We start from the raw sequence: 23,359 nt of genomic DNA on the forward strand, positions 1-23,359 counted from the left end.
CTATGGCGGCCTAGAACGCGTGGCCTCTCGCTCACAGGCCCACGTCGTGTCTTATTTTGTTTTATTTTTTTCGGTCGAGCGGAGAGAGCCCGCCATCTGTCCCGCGAACGCCGCCGCTGGCAGTGCCACCAAGTCAGCCGGTCGAAAGTTAAGCCGCAATTGACTCCTCCTCCAGAAGCGTGAATGGACTCTACTTAGCGACGTGAATGTGTTGTTTACCTCCCCTACCTCCCTACCCCCCTCCCTCTCCTTTTTTTATGATTGCGCTGCCCAACTGTTCTGGCTCCTCTCCTAAAGGAAACAGCATACAGGCTACAGCTACCTGCCAACAAATGTATCCTATGATCCATCCAGCTCTATTAGCCACGCAATCTGTTCTCAGGCTTCCATATCAGCATGCATTATCACTCCTCTTTGGTGGCTTTCTTTTCATATAAGCCGTTTACTGTGAAATATTTACATATTTTTTTTTCCCTGCGCCGCTGGCAAATTGTCCAAATATTTTTTTTTTTCCTCACGTTAACTTGGCAGCGTGGCGCTCTCCGAAAAACCCGCCCACTCCGGCAGTATATCCTTCCCGTTGCTCAGCGTTTCTACGCTGTGAACGGTGGTGAAAACCCAGGGGGAGTGCTTGGTTGGCCACACATAAATCTGCATGGTTAAGGGGCCGCTCTCCGGCTCGGGCGCCGGGCCTGGCCGGCTCCGTGGGTCATTTTGAGGCGGTTTCTGTTTTTATTGAGCGGATTTAGGGATCTACAGGGATACATGTGGTGGTTTGAGCTCTTGCTGTAAGGTGTAGGCGGGCCTCTTGTGTTTTTGCCGTACAGGTGTTATGGCTGTCAGAGATTCGGTAACAGTGAGGGCATTCCTTTGAAAGCCTTAGCCTTCCCATCGGAGCGATTGTTTTCTCAAGACCTTGGCAATACGTACGGGCGGTTTTCTCACATTTACAATTCCGTTTATTCGTTTGGCAGACGCTTTTATCCAAAGCGACTGTTCCGAGCGAGGCAGAGTACAACACAAGCAAAAAGCCATATAAGGAGTCAACAATAATTCTGTCTCGTGATGATGACGGTGAATCTTGCGTGGACAGGGGTCTTAATCTTCTTTCACTTCCTCCTCAGGTGATGCAAGTTGTGAATGCCGACGCCATCGTGGTGAAGCTGAACTCCGGCGAGTACAAGACCATCCACCTGTCGAGCATCCGACCCCCAAGGATCGAGGGAGAGTCCAATCAGGTGAGAGCGGGGGCGTGGTCCGAGGGGAGGGGGGCGGTGCCGACGGCGAATGTAGGCTTTGACGTTTTGCGGGAAGGCCGACGTGAACGCGCGCGTCCTTCGCTGAAGTCAGCCATCTTAGAACAGCTGAGCTTTGCGTTCCTTTTCGAAATGAACGGCGCCTGTTGTGCTTGCGTCGTGCCTCCGGAAGTCTCCGGAAAACTTTCCTGATGAGTACACCGAGACCCCGGCAGTCTTGCGAGGCAGCGCTAATTTTCACTTTTGACTCGGCGTCCTTCGGAAGTGTCCCATTACGAGGCGCCCCCGCGGGGTGAGGCGAAATGAGGTCCTTTAAAAACGCTGAGGCGCGGTGGTGCGCTTGCTGTCAGGTAATCTTTTCCCATTAAAAGTTTCGGGCTCTGTGTCGCACCCCGCGTGATGCGGGTTATTAGCGGCGTTTATGGCCGCCTTGGGCCCCGGTGTCGTGCGGTTAGCGGGGCTGGTAAGTGGAGGAGGAGGAGCAGGAGGAGGTGGAGGAGGCGGCGGCGGCGTGTGGTGAGGAGAGCACGCCGGCCACATGGTGGCACTGGCGCTTCAAGGATAGGCCCTGCCAATGGAGGGGGTGACGCGTCAAGGGCGTCTGATTGGTCCCCGCTCCGCACGCCCTCCCCTCCGCACCCTGTGCGCACACACAAGCGCACACACACACGCACACAAGCAAGCAAGCAAGCAAGCTTGCACACTCACCAAATGCACACAAGCACAGCCCTGAGCACACACACTTGTACTCATAATTCCCATGGCTTGAATGTGTGCGCGCACACACACACTCCTCCACTCGCCACTTGCGAGCGCGTGTGTGTGTGTGTGTGTGTGTGTGTGAGAGAGCGAGCGAGCGATCACCTGATCTCGGTGCGGTTTTGCAGCTCAATTCGGTTTGCAAAAAAAAAAAGATGTATCCAGGTTTCCCTGCGCGGGCCTGATGCATTGATTCCTTTTGAAGTTTGTTCTAATCACCCTGTCAAATGCGCGCGTGCAGCCGAGCCCCGCGGTACAGCTAATAAAAATGAGGGGAAAGTCTACAGTCAGAAAGCCCCTCCACGCAGGCCCCGCTGATGTATTAAGAAGCTATTAGAACCGGCTAAAAATACGCGCGGAGCCTCGGAGCGAGGGAGGGGTGGGTGGGAGTTAGCCCGTGAAGGGTTGTCCCTCAGACCGTCGCGTTTGCGAAGGATTTGTCACCAGAGTCCCCTCCCCGGCCTTTGGGGACGCACTACCATGACGCAGTGGCCGACCAGAGTGTCTTCAGTGGAGTTAGAGGGGAACGCGCTCTGTCTCTGGGGCTGCTAACACCCCCTTCACCGCCAAACCTCACCGCCTAACCCTGGGGGAAGAGTAATCCTATGAAACAGCTGAACGATGAGCCTCTCTAGTTCTAGTTCGGCCATGATCCCCCCCCCCCCCCCCCCCGGTGCGCGCGCACACACACACACACACACACGTGCTCCCAGTCCCCCTCCAGTTATGTTTTTAATGAGCGCCGCTCCCCTGCTGTGAACTCGAAGGGCATTTTTTTTGTAGCGCAGCCGTTCCCCTCTGAAGGTTCTGAAATGGAGCCTTCGTGATGTCACGGCTCCTCACCCTGGGGGCCCTTGGCAGTCTAAATCCCCCCCCCCCAACACCGTCCACCACGGTTTGTCCATTCGAAGCAACGCCTGTCTTCTCTCTCGAAGCTACGAGGTTCACACCGCGGGCACCAACAGACATTTGCGCAGAGCCCGTGGTTCTCTGCATCGATCCAGACGTCAGCGACCGCGGTCGTGTCCGGAGACTGCAGGAATATGGGCTGTGGTTTAGGCCCAGCAGTAGCTTAAACTCCACAGCAGTGTCTTTGTGCTGTTCAGTTCGATTGGCATCTTTATTTCCCGGTCGACACGGCGTGAGGGGGAAATCGGGGATTTAATTTGTCATTCGTAGCCAGTTTTCCTGTGCGCGGTTAATCGAACGTCAGGATTCCGAGTCGCATGCTTCGTGGCGTTGCGCAGACCAGCTCTGTCAGTAGCCGTGGCGGCTACGTGTCGACTGCGTGTGGCTACGTGCGGCTACAGTGCTCACGTGGTGAAACTCTGGAAAAGGTTTGGTGTCACCTCGTTTTTCAGAATGGTCCCCAGGACGCGTGTGTCTTGGTGACCGTCTCTGTTTGCGGGTCCTTCGCCTCGTTCTTGGCAACCCCCCCCCCCCCCCCCCCCCCCCCCCATCGCAGAGGCGTTACAATATTTCCTCGTTTAAAGTACACACCCCCCGAGCACCAACCCCCCACCATGATTATCGGCTGAAACATATTGGCCACGGGGCTGGCTGATGTTGAAAGCATCCACGCCGCTATCGACCCCCGGAAAATCAATACGGGGTGAGTCGGGGGTGTCTGCTGGCAGGCCCGCCCCCACCCCCTGCCCCCCTCCCACGCCCGCTCTCATCCTCACGAGCTGTCAGGAGAACCGGACCCCTTGAACCCGGCTCCCTTGAACCCGGCTCCCTAATTCTGTGCTCAGTGAGGGGCATCCCATTCGACAGTCGGCTGAGACTCAGTCCACCCCCCTGAGCCGAGATGTGGCCTGCCTCGTTTTTCTATAAAAAGACACTGCTTGGTGCGTTTTTTAATCACCCGGAACACACAATGCTTGTCCCCCGCTCTCCGAGACATTCCCCCAGACCTCACACCACCTGTTGGGACAGGTGACTGATGTTATTTCAATGCCCTGACCTCCATTCGCGCAGGGAAGTACATGACCAGAAGAGCCCTTTGACATTCCACAGCACTGAGTGGAAAATAAAATTGGGTATCCCTGTTTCCGTCTGCTGTGAGGGTGTTTGACCTTGCGGCTCGAGGGGGGTGGAACGGTTTCCTTTTAAAACCCAGGCCTCCATCTCGCATCGATTAAAACTGCCGGGTTTATGGGCCCCGGTATAATTCGGAACAAAACTGCTCAAAGTTTTTTAGGAAGATCAGGTGCTCCTATAAACCGGGAGGCCAGCTCGTTCTGAAAATGACTCGTCATGGCTGCCAAAGTCACCCAATGCAGCCTGTGACATTTTGCTGCAGGCCCAGTTGCTGGGTACCCCTTTTTCATGGTGAACGTGTTGAGGTAGGATTACAGTTGAATTTGGGGGTGTCAGGGCAGGCCAGCTTAGTGTCCTCTGTGCACCAACCCCTCCAAACGAGGACGAACTGTGGCCCTCAGTGCCCTGCCTTTAACCGCGACAAAGCAACTTCATTGCTGACCGCTCCGGTTAACGCAACGCAGTCGGTCACAGGAAGCCCAGCTCACTGTCACCCACTTGCACATCTCAAACCCCCCCCCCAAAAAAAAACAAGGTCTCTCCGACTCTACCCAGCTGCATCCAGGGAAATCAACCGGCACACGGCCGCCCTGGGCTCCTTTCCCGAGCGGGACCTACAGCTAAGCATTATGGGTTTTCCGCTCAATCGTAACATCGTTTTCCAGAGCTGTGCTGGCTAATGACTCGATAACCCTGGGATGCAGATTCAGGAAGGTTGTTTGGATACAGCCCTCCTCGTGTTTAATTACCTTGCCTTCCCATCGCATTAAAATAATGAAAAAATGTTCACCGTCACCGCCAAAGCGTAACAACCTGCCTCCGTTTGGCGCGAGACTCCGCCCTCCGTTTTCCTAATAAGGAAAACGCCACGGTGGCGCTTTTTGCCAGCCGCCGTCTTGTGTTTCTTTTCTACACGCGCGCACGCGGGCGACGGAGGGTAAAGTCGCGCCGGCCTCGTTAACCGCGTAGGCCTTAATTCGTTTCAGAAGCGCCTCCTCGTGAAACCGGCCGGCACGTGCCCTCCCCCGGATCCGGCGGCTTGCAATGAACCGCGTCCTCGGTGCTGCCGTAAAACGCGCCGTTCCCCCACGCGCCACGCGGCTGACCGACGGTAGGCCCGGGAGTAGATCGTTGGCGGATTCGCTCGTGGCGGATTGAACGGGGTCCCAGCTTAACGCGAAGCTTTTCCCGGTGCCATATCCAAAGGCACACTGACAGCACCAGTGACATTCTTTTTTTTTTTTTTTTTTTTTTTTTAAAGATTGACTTGCATTATAGCACCAGTCAAATCTAGGACAGCGACGCAGAGGAGGGAAAAAAAAAAAAACGTGCAGAATTAAGATACAAATTGTTTAGATCTGCATAATAAGCTTATCTATAGATGAAAGAGGCTTAAGGCTTTAAAATGTCTGATTTGTTTTATTTTTTATTTGAGAGTTGCCAAGGCTTGCTCTGTGGCAGGTCTAATTTAATGTCTCTCTGTGAATAGACCCAGGCAAATTTTTTTTTTTTTTTAAAGATTTCATTTAATTTTTTCCCCCCATTACTGCCTTAGTCTTTTACATCAACGTCAAACTTTGGTTAAGCCCTCCGCTTGTTTTTGGGAATTCTTCGTTGGACGGGAGTGGTCGCAAGTTTCCCTTAAAACTGTGGGATAGTGACGGCAGCGGTGTGTGAACGGCGGCTTCTGGAAGGTTCCCAATAAGAAGCGGTGCTCTTGCTGGACCTCTGACGTGCCGCGCCGTTCAGCCCGTAGGTGTACACGGCCTTTCCGGCAATTTCTCTCTCCTTTTATTTTACCGCTGTTGTCGCTGTTGGCCCTCACCCTGGGGTGTTCCCCGAAGCCCCTCTGTGAGACCACTCGCAGGCGGTACCCCAAAGCCTTCACACATTCGTTGATGTGGCCTGCCTCGTTTTTCTATAAAAAGACACTGCTATGTGCTTGGTGCGTTTTGTAATCACCCGGAACACGCAACGCTTGTCCCCCGCTCTCCGAGACATTCCCCCAGACCTCACACCACCTGTTGGGACAGGTGACTGATGTTATTTCAATGCCCTGACCTCCATTCACGCAGGGAAGTACATGACCAGAAGAGCCCTTTGACATTCCACAGCACTGAGTGGAAAATAAAATTGGGTATCCCTGTTTCCATCCGCTGTGAGGGCGTTTGACCTTGCAGCTCGAGCGGGGTGGAACGGTTTCCTTTTAAAAACCCAGGCCTCCATCTCGCATCGATTTAAAACTGCCGGGTTTATGGGCCCCGGTATAATTCGGAACAAAACTGCCCCTCCTGCTGTGAGACCGCTCGCAGGCGGTACCCCAAAGCCCTCCCACATTCGCTGAGGCGGTGGTGCTTGGATAAATGTAAACAGTAGCTAGCCAGAATGGCGGTAAACTCATTTGGACTAGAAACTGCTAGCCGGAGAGGGAGACCGAGGCCTGGGGATCGGTCTGCCTCTATCCCCCACCCAATGACATGCCCAGCTCCTCGAAGTCCTGGAGCAATCGGTTTAAATTTGGTATGCCAGCCTGGCATTGGAGCGCAGTTCAGTTCTAACGCCAGCCCCTGCCAGCCGGGTGCACCGCGCCGAGTTTGACCGGCGCAGCCTGGCTCCGACTTAGAAACCCCACACCCACCCGCCGTCAGCCGGCCCTCAGTCGGCCTGGAGAGTGCTTACCCCCCCCTCCAGAATCCGTGAGACGCCCCATACTCTCTCAGAATCCGAGGCTCTGGAACCCGGAACGCTTTTCAGCACGCTTCTACGACAGCCAGACTCCCTCCCACGCTCCAGGTTCCAAACTTTGTTGACAGACAACCGGGTTTAAACGGGTTTCTGTAATAATCAAATCGGTTATTATTTTCTGCACTTTGCTATCGAGTTTCCCCACCGCAAGCCTCCCCGTGTCTCTGTCTGCCGCATCTCGGGTTGCAAGGGCCGTATTGATTCCTGATTCTTTTGTTCCTTTCACCGTTCACTTTCATATAATTACCTAAGTGGAAAAGAGAACTGGAAGGTTAACCCAAGACGAGTCAGTAGGCCTAAAGCAATTACAACAGCATTATATTTCAAGAGCCAGAGAAATTAAGATACTATAGCTCTTGCCTCTGCAATTTGGAGCAGAATTACCCTTAACAAGGTAACTTGAGTTAGAGTGGTGTTAGCACTTGCCTTCCAGTTTTGATGCGTCAGAGTGACGTGTAGAAAAGGACACACACATTCCACTCAATGCAAAACAGCCCGACTTTCCGCTTGATGCACTGTTAAGGCCGGACGCAGACTAAGGAGCCGTACCGGCCTTCTTAAATTAGAGCTTTCGCTTTGAGTATTGTGCGGTGTATTAAGTTGGCAGACTCGCTTTGAAACTGAGGCGATTCCGCATCTCTGTAACGTCTGGCTGATTGGTTAAATATAATTTGGAGCGGGAGAGGCCGCGCCGAGTCTCTAATACAGTCTAATACGGTCTAATAACCGTCGTCTGAAGAGCCTCTCTGCTCCAGCCGCCTTCATTATTTCAGTCGCGGAATCTGCCATGATGCTGGGAGCGGTGTTCGAGGGTACCCGTCTCTCTCTCGCTCTCTCTCTCTCTCTCTCTCTCTCTCTCTCCGTCTCTCTCATTGTCTCCCTTTCTCTCTCTTTGTGCGTCTCTCTGCTCCTGTCTGTCAAATTCCGATTCAAATTCCAACAAGCTTTACTGGCGTGACCACACAGGAGTCTAGTATTGCCAAAGCAAATTTCACGTAAATATGCAAACGCAACCATTAACCAAATAAACGCGCACACACATGCAGAAACACATTTTTATGTATTTATTTATTCATATACATATGTGAATTACGCAGTTAGCGGGCAGATGCTTCCCACCCATTGTCTCTCAGGCTGTGGCACTTGGATATGTACCTTGCTGCTAAAGGTGCAGTGTTCTCTCTCCCAATTTGTAATTTCTCTTCATCTTTCCATTGCTTAAATGCGGGCAGGTCTTTCATAATATTTAAAGTATTTATTTGTGTCTAATTGTTCAGTTTATTACAGTGTAAGAGAGTGAATCTCTTTGACTCTCTGTCTCTATCTCTGTCTCTCTCGTGTGCTCTCTCTCTCTCTCTCTCTCTCTGTCTGTGTAAAGAATGAGACTGTCTCCCTTTATGACTTAACAGACATGGAGTGACGGGGGGCGGGGTTAAAGCCAGGAGAGCCACATGGGGGTGGAAAAAAAAAAAAAACTGAGGGAACAAGGCAACTGGAATGGAAAGTAATTAAAAGAGCTGGAACCCGGACTTCCGGAGAACGGCCCGTCAGTTACCGGTCACCAGAGGCGAGCATAACCCCCCTGGGGAGATGTTGCCACCGGGGGTTCCTTAGACAAAGTGGCGAGACCTGTGTAGCGGAAATGCAACGCTCTCGCAGTTGAGGCGTACAGCCCCGCCGCGCGCGCCCGTCACGGCGGACGGACAGTCTGCGGCCATGGAAACGGACGCCCGCCACCACCACAACCACCACGCACACAACCTCCATCTCAGTGAGGAGTGACCCTAAAAAAGATTGTTCTCCCCTGTCAGAGCGAGCCTTAGATTTCCACATCAGGTCGGATCTTCTTATTAAGCACCGAAGGGCCGCGCCGAGGGGCGACTGGGTTTTCCGTAATATCGTTACGCATTTATTTATTTATCTGCGCCGTCCAATATTTTTGTGGCTTTTTGCAGCCCGTGACAGCGTGCGTATCCTCTGGTCCCTCTCCCCTGCATGCACTCAATCACTCCTGCCCACGCTCCTGCTTTATTTGCTATAAAATGCAATAAACGTCGGGCTGTGCTCCCCAAATTCCCCTCCTATATCCGCGTGCGGGCCCCGCAATCGAATAAAGAGGGCCGTTGCTTCCTGTCTGCTGGAACGTTCCGGGGCTGTGGTTTCCACTGCCACGCGGCCTTAAGTTTTTTTTTATTATTATTATTTATTTATCCTTTTGCCAGTGGACGACTCTGTTGCGGTCAGATTTGAAGGCCACAGAACCGATTCACAGGTTTCACTTGTTGCTCCACTCTTGGCACCTCGCAACATTATTTCCAGATAATGCATTTCATAAAACCATTTTGGCCATGTTTCCCCATAACTTCCATCATCATCAAAGTCACCTGCAAAAACATCTCTTTAATTTGGCACAAGATTTTTGTAAGACACCATCGATCAGTCAGAAAAGGCTATTTTTGAAGCAGGAAATTCATCAGGGCTTGGGCTGGGCGATATAGCTGTCGCGATATATTGAATAGCTATTTTTAGCGCAATAACAGCTATGCCCGGTATGGCCTTGGAAAACTGGACGTGTGCTCCTGCCTCAGGTATGACTAAAGGGAAAGAAATACGGGAAGAAACCTAACGCCACACACCGGGGATAGCGGTTATTGGCTGAAAATAGCCATTCGATATATTGCAACAGCTATAGCGCCCAGCCCTAATCAGGGCCAAGACCTGTCGGCAACACAAAACTCCAATTACCCTGACCTTTTTGTCAGCTAAAGTAATGGTACATCAGTTAAGCCTAGTTAGCCAATCACTGCTGTCGGCCAAGGTCCTACCTTGACCTGCTCACACCCATTGTTTAGAAGACCATTAGCTTTTGATTCAAGGCTTGGTTTGAATCGCAGGGATGAAAGACGGATCACTCTGAAAGGCTTCGGCATCCATCAGAAGTCGGTCTGTGATAACGAAGGTGATTAGGACGGCCTTCAGATGCAAGCGCAAGTAGACCACTGCCCGAGTCATCTTAATTGGCGGCGCGCTAACAAGAAACTAATAAGTTCGGCCACAGAAGTTTGCTAGAAAGTTATTTCCCGTGAGTCAGGGCCGGGCTGGTCCTCTCTGTCACGATCCGGAGAAGTTAGTCACAGTCGGACGTTTTAAAAGGGCACGTTATGGCATTTGTGGCTTCCTGAGCCCCTTGTTTACTTCACAGCTGCTTGTCAGGTATATCTAACAGGAGCTTGGCATTAAATTAGACGCTTTGGGGGGGTTAGACTTAAATGATGAAGCTCCAGGAAAATCGTTTCGTTGGACATACCCAGCATGCACAGAGTCAGTGGCCCATACAGGTGTGTAAACGCTCAGGATGTCTGACTTTAACGGGATGGCCGGTGGCGAGCGGTGAGGGGCTGGGGGGGGGGGGGGGGGGGGGGGTCACGGCGTAAGTCACAGGCGATCGGCCCTGATTCCGCAGAGGCGATTGGAGCCGCGGGCTGATGTATGTTGATGCGGGCTGTCACAGCCTGGGGGATCTTGTCAGGCCCCTCAAGGCTCAGGTCGATAACTACACTAAGTCACCACGGAGGGATGGCTCCCGCGATATCGACCGTTTATTATTTAACCGCCGGGGAGGGGGAGGGGGGTGCGCGGTTGGCCGGAGTGTCATGTCGGTAATGAAAACCCGGCCTTATTTTACCCCCCCCCCCCCTCCCCTCCGCCTAATTGAAGTGGCGTTACACCTAATGAATGTCTTCTCAGATAATTAAAAGGGATGTCTCCTGAGAAGAAACTCTTGACTACTTTCACCGGCCGAGACGACTGCTCTCTTCAATCTAAGCCCAGCGCGCTTAGTCCTTGGCGTTTAAGTTTTGAAATTTCAGCATTTTATTTCTCTCCCTTGCGTATTTCCTCAGTGTATGCGTGAGTCTGACTCGTAACCTTGTTCCCCGTCCAGAAAAGCGAGACCCGTGCTTGCATCTGTTGGTAGGAGTGGCGGGTCCACGCTGTGGTTAGATTGAACAGACCCCCGTCATCGTCTGCTTTTTGCGCTGGCTGCGTCATGGAACGGATTCATGCGAGCTGTGGTTGGAGCCAGATCTCTGTGCGGACGCGGCGCCAGTTCTCCCGCCGAGCGGAGCATGTGTAACGTGTCACCTCGTTCTCCAGTCCTCCCTGGCCCCCCCCCCGCCGGCGCCCCCGTGGCTCGGGCATATGGTTCCGCGGCGAGGCGCGCTGTTCGGATCGGGAGGAACCCGCGCCGTAATCCTGCCTTCGCGCGCCGGTTCGGGCCCCTCGCTCGCCCCCACCCGCTCCTCTCCGAGGTCAAACCCGAGCGGCGCCCCTCGAAGACCTCGCCTGCACGCTCCTGCTCCTTTCTTCTGTCTCTGTGGGGAACTTCGACTCGCGCCTACGCCTGATCAGACCGCTGCCTCTTTCTTCACTGCCGTCGTTTTCGAATAGCCCCGCGGCCTCGTATCTCGACCGAAGCGGGTCGCAGTCGTAACGAAGGCTTCTGCAGTCGTAACGAAGGCTTCTGCAGGTCGTTTAGGCCCCGAAAAGGCCTCAGCGTTGCGTCACGCTGCGCCTTTTCCTCTAAAAAAAAAAAAAAAAAAGCCTCACAGAGGCTGGGAAAGAGCAGAGCAGGCCGCGAGAACAAGAAAAAGGGCCTGCAGCCGAATTACCAGGAGGTCCCTTGGGACCCGGCTCACAGCGCTGCCCTGAAGGAAGAGTTGCCCTCCTTCCCGAGGTGCTCGGGGGCTGCGGGGGGGGGCTGAGCCTCGCTCACTCTCCCCGGGACCCCCGACTCGACGTCGTTAGTGTCAGCGCTCGTTAGGGGACAGCAGAAACCTCTCCACTCTTGCATAATGCATGCTCCCCTGACAAAACAAACCTGATGTGTGTATATATATCGTGTAGCTTCACGTCTGTATACATAACTTTTAATCATTCAGAGCGGTTTTAGGCTCCGCTTTTTCCGAGAGGGTTTTCAAAGCGGCCGGCATGTCGGCTGTCGTGAACCCCGTGTCGAAAAACCGGTAGCGAGCCTCCGCGTTCGTTTGTTGAGGCTACAGATCAGCGAGGGGTAATGCTACATGGGGTTGAAGATGCGCTGGCTTGACACATCGCATATGGGAAGAAAGCAGTTCATTCTTGAAACAGATGGTTTGATATTGAGTAAATTATTTTCTCCTACACTGGGACACTTTGCTAAAATGCACTGAAGAAAATGTCCATGTGTTAGAGCGACATTTTGGGCTTAGGTTGGTATTTGGTAGCTGCTCTTTATTCTGTTACCAGAGAAATTATCCCAGACGTCACCCAAATATAATGTATGTGATGTATGACATTGTACATAATGTTGTAACGTAATAATGTTTGATTGAATGAGATGAATGCCGAATTGCTTTTGATAAATGAAATGCATGGACGCAATTGTAGCGCATACAATTCTACACGCTAACTAGTGGCTGTAATTCGGACTACACTGAATAAATGTTTGCCTTTAATTCAGGACACTTGCGTTAAGTATTCACATAAGCGCCCCCGTAAAAGTCTATTAAAAGGTCGACTGCTCTGAAGGAAGGGGTTGACCGAGCCGGAACATACTTCCGCGAATATTATTTGCTGTTTGCGTAATGTTTAAGCGTAGCTGTTAGGGTCGTCTTCGTGGAAATGACAGAACGGGATCTGTCCCCGGGCGAACGCTCCCCGTGCGGCCCCCGCAGTAGCCGGGGTGACCCCCCAGGGAGCACTGCGTCATGGGCGGGCGGGGGTGAGGGGACAGACCTGCGGCCCCAGGTCAGACACCGGGGTGTTAGCGTTAGCCTGGTCTGCCACGTGGTCGCCCTCGCCTCTCCTGAGCTCCTCTCGCTTTAATGATTCATCAGCTGTCAGCCTGCTTTTTTGGGGGGGTGAAACCCCCGCGTCGTCTCTGTGACTGCAGGAGGCCAGCACACGCTCGGCCTGTGTCGCAGGGAGGCACGTGACTCCAGGAGGAGGCAGAGATTTGGCTCTCTCTCTGCCCACCGGGAGCGACGCCGCTGTCTGTGGAATATTTTTGTACTTTGCCGTCCTAGCTCTCTTTCTCGCTCTCTCGCTCTCTTTCTCGCTCTCTCTCTCTCTCTCTCTCTCTCTGACATATACACACACACTCTCTATCTCTCTCTCTTTCCCTATTTCTCTCTCCCCCTCTTGCTCCCTTTTGCTTCCACTCTTTCTCACTCTCTCACTTGCTCTCTTTCCCTCTCCCTCTGTCTGTCTCTTTCCCTCTGTCTCTCTTACCCTCTCTCTTGCTCTTTGCTCTCTCTCACACACACACACACGCGCACGCACTCACACTCACACTCACACACGCACACTCCACCCCATGCAGAAGCGAGGTTCAAGGATGTGCGGTGAATCGATGTGCGCGCGGAGACGGTTACGCAAGCAGATCAAAAAGCCTTTCCCTCTAAGAGGAGGAATTAATATGCCAGTTAACCCCCCCCTCCCAAAAAAAGACGGGAAGAAAACTACCCCTCTCGTGTTAATGCGTCCCCCCTAAGCTGACAACGCAGAATATATTTGCATGAAATTCTGAGAGGCCCTTAATTCGCGTGAATCAGTTTTGACATAAAACGCCCAATAAAAGGCCAGACCCCTGCACTTTAGCCCGCCTGAATGTTCTCTCAAACCGTGTCATTGTTTTACGATCGTTATTGTTACTCGTGTACAGCGTTCTGATACCGATGCCAGCTCACAAACGTGAATAATCTTGTTGAATAATGGTCAATGTTAAAAGGGTTTAGTCATCTCTCTCTCTCTCTCTCTCTCTCTCTCGCTCCCCCCCCCCCACCCCCTCCGTCTCTAATTAAAAAGATGATGGTTGAAATCCCGGCTCGGCCTATGAGTCAGATGCGGTGACCTCGGGGTGGAGGCTTTTGTTCCGAGCTCGTCTGTCGAGCCGAAATCTCGGAGGGGGCCGGAGACCGGGCTCCGTGGAGCCAGCGCAGCAGAGAGGTCCCTGCCGCAAGCACCTCTTGCTGGTGCAGAGAGCAGGATGGCCTGCACTTTTTCCATATATATACACTTTTTAAAACCTGCGTCGGTGTCCGATAACTTAGTGTTTAGTCTCTTGTGTGTCACCGGTCCTGGGCGCCCCCACCTTCCTCAGAATGGCTCAGTGCCATTTGGGGTGCCTCTGTGATCTGATAAAACCCAGGAAAAGAGCTTGTTTGGCCTTATTCAGTATTTTTAACTTGGCACGCTCTCCCTTAGATTTTCTTTTTTTAATATGTATGTGAATGATAGTTTCGCTGTTCTTGTTAGCAGTTACCACTGGAATAGCATAGCATAGCAGATGATGGCAATGTTAATTTAAACGTCAGCAATGAACGTTGGAATAGCATAGTATACCAGCTGATAACAATGTTAATGTAAACGTCAGCAGTAAACTTTGGAATAGCATAGCGTAGCAGCAGATAGCAATTTTAACAGTAATGTCAGCAGTTAACATTGGATTACGTTAGCATAGCAGCAGTTAACAGTGTTATGCTATCCTATTCCAATGTTAACAATGATGTCAGCAGATAATTTTGGGATGGGATGGCATAATGGCAGTTAGCAATGTTAACAGTACTGTCATCAGATAACAATGGAATAGGATAGCATAGCGGCAGTGAGCAATGTTATGCTATCCTCTTCCAGTGTTAACTGCTGACATTACCCTCAGAACAAGCATTAGGCCTCTAATTCGGGACTTGTCTCGTCTGGGGAGCGTGAGGGCGGTCGGATCTTCTGACGCTCCGCCGATCAGGGCGAGTCCGTTAGTCCTCTCGCGTAGACTCCCACCCCTCCCCCCACCCCCGCTCGAGTTTCAAGGTGACCTGTCTCCTTCGTGCCCTCGTCCCCCGCCGCCCCTGTGATCCCGCCTCTCTCTGAGGCCGTCCCGAGCAGCCCGCCCCGCGCCCCCGGGAGATAAGCCCTCCTCGGGGGAAAAAAAAAAAACCCGCGTTAATTACTCTCCCGCTGAGGCGGTGGGAGCGTGCGCACGCATACGGCGCTCCGGTGAGGCCCGCCGCGCCTGGGAAAGGAGCCGCTAAATCGGCACGTTATTTCCCCCACCGCGTCCGCAGACGGTCCGTGACATTTATACAGCGCATCACCGGGTATGTTCACGTCCTGAATCCTCGTTTTGCAGAGTTTTTATGTGGCGGTCATACCGGACTGTGCTGCCTGCTTCACCGGCTCGCTGAGGTGTGTGAAACGGACACTGAGAGGAGCGGTACGGAGACTCTGAGGGCTCTGTTTGCAAATGAAGGTTATTGACATTCATTGATAATTATTCATAAGTAAACTCGTCTTATCTTAACATGAACCTCTAGAGTGTTGCCAAATAGCCTGGTGAGCCGTGACACCAGCAGCAGTGTGGAGTAGCGGTAAGGAGCAGCAGTGGGGCGTAGCGGTAAGGCGCAGGGCAGCAGCGTGGCGTAGCGGTAAGGCGCAGGGCAGCAGCGTGGCGTCGCGGTAAGTAGCAGGGCAGCAGTGTGGCGTAGCGGTGAGGAGCAGGGTTTGTAACCCAAAGGTTCAATTCCCTGCTGTTGTACCCTTGAGCGAGGTTCTTCAGTCAACATGCACATATTGCAGTCTATGCAAGTTCCTTCAGACAAGAGTGCTTGCTAAGTAACTGTATAATACTGTAAAATAAGGCACCTATCCCTCTGGATGGGCCCCAGCCCCGCCTGTTTTGTGGGACAGTCCTACGCCTTTCTGCTCTGAAGGGCTGGCACAGCTGCTCGGGGTGTCATTTCTCTGAAAGCTGGCATATTGACTCTCGCCGCTGCCAAAGCCGGGAACAGGGCCTCAGAAAACCGGCCGCTTCCTGCTTCTTCCAAACTTCCAGCTCTGAAGAAGCTCCACGCTCGCTCTCTCGGAAGAGGAGGCAAAAGACGGTGTGAGTGGTGGTTTATTTATTTATGTTTTGGGCCGTAGCTCTCCAGTCCACTCCACTTCCTGTGACACTTGTTACCCCCTTCTTCCTGTTTTTGCGGTCCAACCTCCTCGTTGCCCACCTGCGTACGCACCCCAATGTGCGTCGTTGTTGCTGTTAAAATCGCCATGGATGAGCGAGGCCCTCTCTGAACGCGGCGGCCGTCTCTCTCTCTCTCTCTCTCTCTCTCTCTCTCTCTCTCTCTCTCTCTCTCTCTCTCTCTCTCAAAACCGCTGCAGCCCGGCTCCCCTCCTCACCGTAGGGCCGCGGGATGCTGGAGAGCCTCCAAGGCCAGATGCGTTGACCATTACAGAAATTAACTCTGACAGCTGCTGCCTAACCTCTCCAGCTCCTCCATCCCCCCCCCAGCCCTTTCAGAGTGCGGGTGGTGGCGGCGGTGGGGGGGGGGGGGGGGCAAGGGGGGCCTCGGCAGGTCCGCCTCTCCTGGGGATAGGACAGTGCTGTGAGTGACGGGGGGGCTGAGCCAATGGCGGCAGTGGCAGCGAGACGTGACGGCAGTGGATGACTTGCTGTTAACATTGCATGCCGCAGACCTCCCCCACTCCGAATTTCATACAGTTGAAGTTAGTTTTTTTATAACTATGTACTGCAGCGGAAGTTTACTTGAAAGCTCTGTGTGTTGTTGAAGGAACAGTGCTTGATGGAAATATTTTTTCTGGGGCTCTTGGAACTGTTCAGCGTGTCCTGAGTTGAGCTGAAGCGTCCACCAGGCTATTTTTTCCGTCCTTACCTCGTTTGCCCCCCCCCGTTCGTCCGGGGAACGACGTAATACATGCTTATGTAGTATATACATTTTGACAGGGCGTTTGCATCGCCTGGCGCTCATTTACCATGACCCCGTCTGCCGGGACGCCGGCGCAGGGGACAGGACAGATACTCCGCGGTGCGTGCGCGAGAGAGCCCGGCGTCGCTTCGCGGTTAGCCTCGCGATGCGGCCGGTCGGCGTCACTGTATGCATCGGCGCGGTCGCCGCTCGGGACGCCCAGCGGTCAGGGTGCAGTCGACCCCATCCCATGAGTCTGCATGCAGGCCTCCCTCCTGATCTGGGGGGCAGGAAGAGAATTGGCCCCCGTCACGCCAGCGCGCGGCACTGGCTACTCTGAGCCGGAAAGGAGCGTAACGCCCTCTTCTTTCCTCTTACCCTGTCATGAAAAGGACAGCCTGACCTTTCGACCTGTGGCGGGAGGCCATCAACGAGCAGAACCAGCCGAACCCAGTGTGACCCAGCGGAACCACTAAACTCAACACGGACTCAGTGCTCTATCCTCTTAGGCATCACTGCTAATACTTATCCGTATTCGTATGCCTTACATTACATTACATTATTGGTATTTAGCAGGCACTCTTATCCAAAGCAACTTATATAAGTTACAATTTCTTACATGTTACCTACCTGTACAGCTGGATATTTTCTGAGGCAATTCTGGGTTAAGTACCTTGCAGAGATTTGAACCAGCAACCTTTTGGTTACCAGTCCTGCTCCTTACCGCTGTGCTACACAGCTGCCCCAGCACGCGTGCCATAACACCTTAAAAGAACAAGGCCTTACTCTGTATTGATTTTCACACAGTGGGCGTGTTTGACTCCGCACCTGCTGATCGGCTCGGCTCGCGAAAGGCTACTTTCAGTGCGGCGCTAAGAATCGCAAACCGAACGACACTGCGCTTAACGCTAACAAGCCGTTACTCAAGGTCATTAACCCACAGAGACGGTTTCCGTCATGCGTTCGGGCCTGAGCGTTGAGCCCATGGCTACGTCCCACGATCACCCCAAACAAGTCAAGGTCAGACACTGTTCCCAGGAAGGCCCATCACTCTGATTTTTTTTTCCTTTTAACTGAGCGCTGTGGTTACAAACCCAGAACCCCGCGTTCACTCGGATTCTTCCAAGCGCAGCTCGAACACGTCATTTTATTCCTCCGAAAAATTTGAATAATTTCAGCCACAGTGGCGCTCAGGGCGGAAATGAGGGGAAAAAAAGACAAAGAATGATCAGGCAGTCTTCTCTGCAGTGAGTCATTAAAAACGCTTCAGATCACCATTAAAACATGACTAACTACGCGAGCATTTTTCCCTCGGACCGGCCCTGCCCGCCCGAAAATTGCCTTTAATGCTAAAGTCATTTATTTTTGTTGCAAGCTCGTTAAGGACGGGGCTTTAAGCGCAGACAATTTAGCTTTATCGTTACCGAATTTGGGGTGAGGGCGCTCCGTCTCCGATCGGCTTAGCGTAAATGGAGAGCATTTTCCTTTTCATAATGCTTTTTTTTTTTATTATTATTGAAAGGCGCATGTGCGTCATTGCCCTCACGGGTCAAAAGTTCTCGACCCGTTCGTCACCGGGGCAAATGCGCGAGGAACGCATATCCCCGCGTTCGATTTCCCTCAGATGGCTTTATGAGCCCTCCTTTCCCGGACGCTCTCCGCGGAGCGTGTCCTCGAGCTACCGGGACGCATCGGCTCCCCATTGTCAGTCGGGGGCGAAGGCGCACGTGACCCTAATTCAATAGCGCTCGGCGAGCAGACCTCCGCGGAGATGAGCCGGGGGGGGGGGCCGGGGTACGGGGTCAGAAGGGCAAGCCGACGCAAACTCCCAAGGAGGACGGGACAATGTGGCGTAGGGAACCAGCGCCTTTTCTGCTCCCCGGCGATGTTTGTGGAGAATAATGGTTTGCATCTTTGCCAGGCCATTCCTCTCATAATTCACATTGTTGCGTGGCTTTTGATTTTGAGTACTGCGGGTTAGTGTTAATTAATGACTTTGTGCTTTCGGTATTGTACAAAGTCATTAATTAGTTTTTTTTTCTTTTCTTTTATTGCCCGAAAGCTGTTCCTGTACGCGCAGGGTTTGTGGAATAAATATTATGCTTCATTTTGTCCATTTCCGAGAGGCTCTCCAGAGGAATTGTGGGTAACCTTTTGATAAACTACGCTGAAAGGCGGGCAGTTTCCTCTCTTGGTTAAAAGAAATGAAAGCGCACTCCGTATTTCGGGACCCCTCTAAGTCGTAAACAAGAGTCTGTCGCTTTGAAATGTTTTATAATGACCCAAGACAGAGCTGTAGCCAGACTCCGGTCGCTTAACAAACACGGCTGGTCCACCCATTAAAATGTGGTAGTCGAACTTGAATGATCTGGATCATCTTTGAACACGGATCTCTAATTGGAGCCTGGGTAGGTTTTGGATTTCATGTCGCACTGAAAGTTCCACCCCGCCCAAAGTGCTCAGTCTGGCGGTGCAGAAGCACGCCGGATCAGCGGGCCTAACGAGGCTAATTCGTAAAGGCGAATCTTCCGACCAGGCGCTTTCCCTGGGTTTCGCCTCACTTACAGAGCCGTCCTTGGTGCGTTTTTTTATGGACGCGCAGCACAGCGGGTCTGCCAGGACAGCAGAGTCAGCTGTATAGAAGCTTTACTTGGGCGGCAGCCATTTTCGGTGCATTCTTATCAGTTCCAGGGAGGCCCTGGTGAATACTAACCTCACAAGCAGTCTTATACAAATAGAAGAATCTGACCAAGATCCAAGTGGATCAGAAATTCTGCCACAGTAAACAGCTGACCGAGCAGTAGCCTTTACAGTCCAATATTTGACTTGTGTCGCTTGTCCTTCACTTGCAAAATGCTAAAATAAGCCGTATGGGCTCGTGATTGCTGTAGTTGTGTGGTTAAATTTGATTGGTCCACTAATTAGAGACCCCTTCAGTTTATAGTGAATGAGAATGAGAACGGAAGACTCAAATAGAAGTTTTTTTTCATTATTATTAAACTGATATACTTCCGCCCCTTGGGGGTGGGGAGGCACCTAGCCACTGCTCGGCGCGTTCTAAATTTGCACGCCGCCACCCCCGACACACTTCGTATCGGGAGGTTTCGACTGTGTCCGAGAGAAACCGGAGGCACCCGACCCCTTGCCCCCCTCACCGCCCCGCCGTCACTTCAACCCCCCCGTGTCATTAATCACCAGCAGATAACGAGAGTGGCTAACAAGCTAACGAGGGCCACCCAACCCCCCAGTGCCTCAGATCACGGGTGGGGGGGGGGGGGGGGGGTCACTCACACCCGCCACAAAGCTCTCTTCATTAACTCTAGTCAGACTTAAAAAAAAAAAAAAAAAATTCCTGGCTCTGTTTGCGTAACCACTGCTTGTAACTCCAGCTCCCCGCGTCCATAAAACCATATTTTTTCCTTTTTTTTAAATCTCTCCCTTCAAACACTTAATAAGAAAAGGCAGCCTCTCTCCCAGATTTTTTTTCTGTGTTGACTTACAGTGGAGCAAACATCCAATGAACAGATTGCACTGGAAAAGACCATCATTCTTTGCAGGGTTTTTTTTTTTCCTTCCCTCCGATTTGCTATAAGGTTATTTTAAATTGAGCTATCTGTGACAGACAGTTGGAGAGCGGTTGCCAGATTTGCTGCCGCTGGGTTGTAGCATCAAGCAAATTGCCTGCCCTGCCAGAAAGGGTTTCTAATACCAGGCATTAGGATGCTGCATTTATTCATAACCTGCCCGAGTTGTTCTTGAGATTTCCTGCGCCTTTTCCTCCCTGGAAAGGCGGACACGCCGGGCAATTTCTGTTGTTAACTGCGTAACCCTTCGCTCCTGTTCACTCAGTGTTTCCTCTAGTAGCAGCTCCCGTTGCTGTATGTGAGTGGAGTGAATTTTGTAGTCCGGTGTCACTAGAGATACTGGGCAGCAGCGCCGGAGGTTGGACTCGAACCCTGTTTGTGTTTCAGATTTGCGGGAAAAAGCCGCTTTGTCACTGGCCGCGGGACCCCATCGGAGGCCTGTTTGTTAGATTGTGTTAGACCGTTACCTGCGGTCGGTTGAGCTCTTTGAGTTCGAAGCACGAACGCTACAGTGCATCTACCTGTCCTCCCAGCGTATTAGGCGCTGTAGAGGCTTTAACAGGACTGCCTCCTGTTCAAACGCATGGAGAACGGCATTTGCACCTCTCTCTCTGTTACTGCTGAGCTTAACTGATTCACACGTGTGCCTCATTAAAGTCGAGATTCATTTCGGTGGGGGGGGCGCTGATTTTGGGTGACTGGGAACTCAATCAGCAGGCCTCTCGCGCCCAGCACCTGGCACACACGGGCAGGTGCGTGCGCGTGCGTGGGGGGGGGGGGAGGGGGGGATGGGGGGTTTGCGCTTGTCTGATTATTTCACACTACCAGCACAACTGCGGGTTCTTTCTGTGTCACAAAGAACGCAGATCCCGCAGAACGGGGAGCAAGAACTGCTACGGAAAGCATAAAGAAGAGGAGCCGGGTGAAACATGCAGGGCTTGCAAAAGCCACGGCAGGCTTTTAAATTTATTTTTTTTAATATATCTCCCGTAACTCTAGAGGGACCGGCACAGAATGGAACAGTTTGAAACCAAAACCAAAGATGTGGCTTTACATTTAAATACTGTTTTTTTGATATTCATACACATGCACACACCCTCACACACACATTTATATGTGTATTATGTAGAATATGTGATATATCATACAAATGTTACCTATATAGTGCAATGTACATGTGTATATACATTAATTTTGTGTATTATTTAGTATTGTAGGCAAGGTAATCTAGTATCTCAGTAAATATCCAGCTGCATAGATACGTAAAACTGTAACTTATGAAAGACCCTCCGGATAAGAGCATCTGCTAAATTGCAATAACGTAATGTAATTTTTATATATGTAAAATGTGTAAGTATGTAAAATGCACACGTACTCATATGACTTTGTCAGAATGCATACACTCCCACAGCTGTGCGTGGAGCTGGCTTTCTGGGTGATGAAACATGTTACCTGGTGCGGGCCTTTGTTCACCAGCGCTATAACGGGAAAGCAATCTGTCCGCTGCTTGTATTCATTTGTTCCAGAATTGGGCCTATTTTTGCCGCGGCTGCCGGGCGTCATACGAAGTGTTATATCACAGGCAGCGATGGGCATGACCTTACAGTAGGTGACATTAAAGCGTCTTGAGCCATGTGGGCGAGGCGCTCTGGGGGGAGAGGAGCTCTGTGGGGGGGGGGGGGGTGTATTTATAGTTCCGGCTGAAACGGGATGTCCTCTCGCGCCTCTTTCTGCCCGCGCTCTCGGCTCTCGGCTCTCCCGGGTGCTTCGCTGTTGCGCGCGGAGGTTCTGTGCGCGCCTGCGCGTCATCTGTGTTCCTGGGTGTCTGCGTGTTTGTGTGCGCATGTGTGTGTGGAAGATTGTATATGTGGCTTTTTTGTGTGCATGGGGATGTCTGTGAGTGTTTAAGAGTGTGTGTGTGTGTGTGTGTGAGAGAGAGAGAGGTTGTGTGTGTGTGTGTGTGTGTGTGTGTGTGTGAGAGAGAGAGAGGTTGTGTGTGTGTGAGAGAGAGAGAGGTTGTGTGTGTGTGTGAGAGAGAGAGAGAGGTTGTGTGTGTGTGTGTGTGTGTGTGTGAGGGTGAGAGAGGTTGTGCGTTTGTGTGATATAGAGAGGTTTGTGTGTGTGTGAGAGAGGGTGTGTGTGTGTTTCTTTCTGTGATTGTGTGTGTGTGTGTGTGAGAGAGAGAGAGAGGTTGTGTGTGTGTGTGTGTGTGTGTGTGTGTGTGTGAGAGAGAGAGAGGTTGTGTGTGTGTGTGTGTGTGTGTGTGTGAGAGAGAGAGAGGTTGTGTGTGTGTGTGTGTGTGAGAGAGAGAGGTTGTGTGTGTATGTGTGTGTGAGAGAGAGAGGTTGTGTGATTGTGTGTGTGTGTGTGAGAGAGAGGTGTGTGTGTGTGTGTGTGTGTGTGTGTGTGTGTGTGTGAGAGAGAGGTTGTGTGTGTGTGTGTGTGTGTGTGTGTGTGTGAGGGTGAGAGGTTGTGCGTTTGTGTGACATAGAGAGGTTTGTGTGTGTGTGAGAGAGGGTGTGTGTGTGTTTCTTTCTGTGATTGTGTGTGTGTGTGTGTGTGTGTGTGTGTGTGCGCGCATGTTTGTGAGAGAGGTTGTGCATTTGTGTGATACAGAGAGGTGCGTGTGTGTGTGTGTGTGAGGGTGAGGGTGAGAGAGGTTGTGCGTGTGTATGTGAGAGGGAGGTTGTTTCTCTGTGTGTGCTTGCGCGTGTGTGTGAGAGAGAGAGAGAGAGAAAGAGAGAGGTTGTGTGGGGGTGAAGCACAGTGACTCAGTGCTGCAGCCCTGCTCTTATTAGCGAGCTCCTGCTATGCTCCTCTCCTGATCTGAGGACACTGGAGGAGTTCACGAATGCCCCGAGGAGGGCCCAACTTCTAAGCAGGTCCTGCTCTTAAGAGCTTCCAGTTACCGCGTATAATCAGCAGCCTACAAATCCATTCACATCCCATTAGCCAACTCGCCATTTTAGCTTAAAACTGTACGTACCGCAGTGTTGTCTGCGGACGTTAAGGCAGCTGGGTATCGTTCTTTATGCTCCAGTATCTGTTGCACTGTAGTACATACCGCAGTGTTGTCTGCGGACGTTAAGGCAGCTGGGTATCGTTCTTTATGCTCCAGTATCTGTTGCACTGTAGTACATACCGCAGTGTTGTCTGCGGACGTTAAGGTAGCTGGGTATAGTTCTTTATGCTCCAGTATCTGTTGCACTGTAGTACATACCGCAGTGTTGTC

At 52.0% G+C, this 23,359-nt stretch overlaps 1 protein-coding gene across 1 annotated transcript in view; it reads left to right on the forward strand.

Moving 5' to 3' along the window:
- Positions 1–23,359, forward strand: part of snd1 (staphylococcal nuclease and tudor domain containing 1) — a 243,008-nt gene that overhangs the window by 17,950 nt on the left and 201,699 nt on the right. Inside the window, exon 10 of the mRNA XM_036520195.1 lies at positions 1,125–1,238. Within this exon, the coding sequence (XP_036376088.1) occupies positions 1,125–1,238 (114 nt within the window). The remainder of the gene's footprint in view (positions 1–1,124; positions 1,239–23,359) is intronic.

Source organism: Megalops cyprinoides, chromosome 25, assembly GCF_013368585.1.
Source record: "Megalops cyprinoides isolate fMegCyp1 chromosome 25, fMegCyp1.pri, whole genome shotgun sequence".
Lineage (NCBI taxonomy): Eukaryota > Metazoa > Chordata > Actinopteri > Elopiformes > Megalopidae > Megalops > Megalops cyprinoides.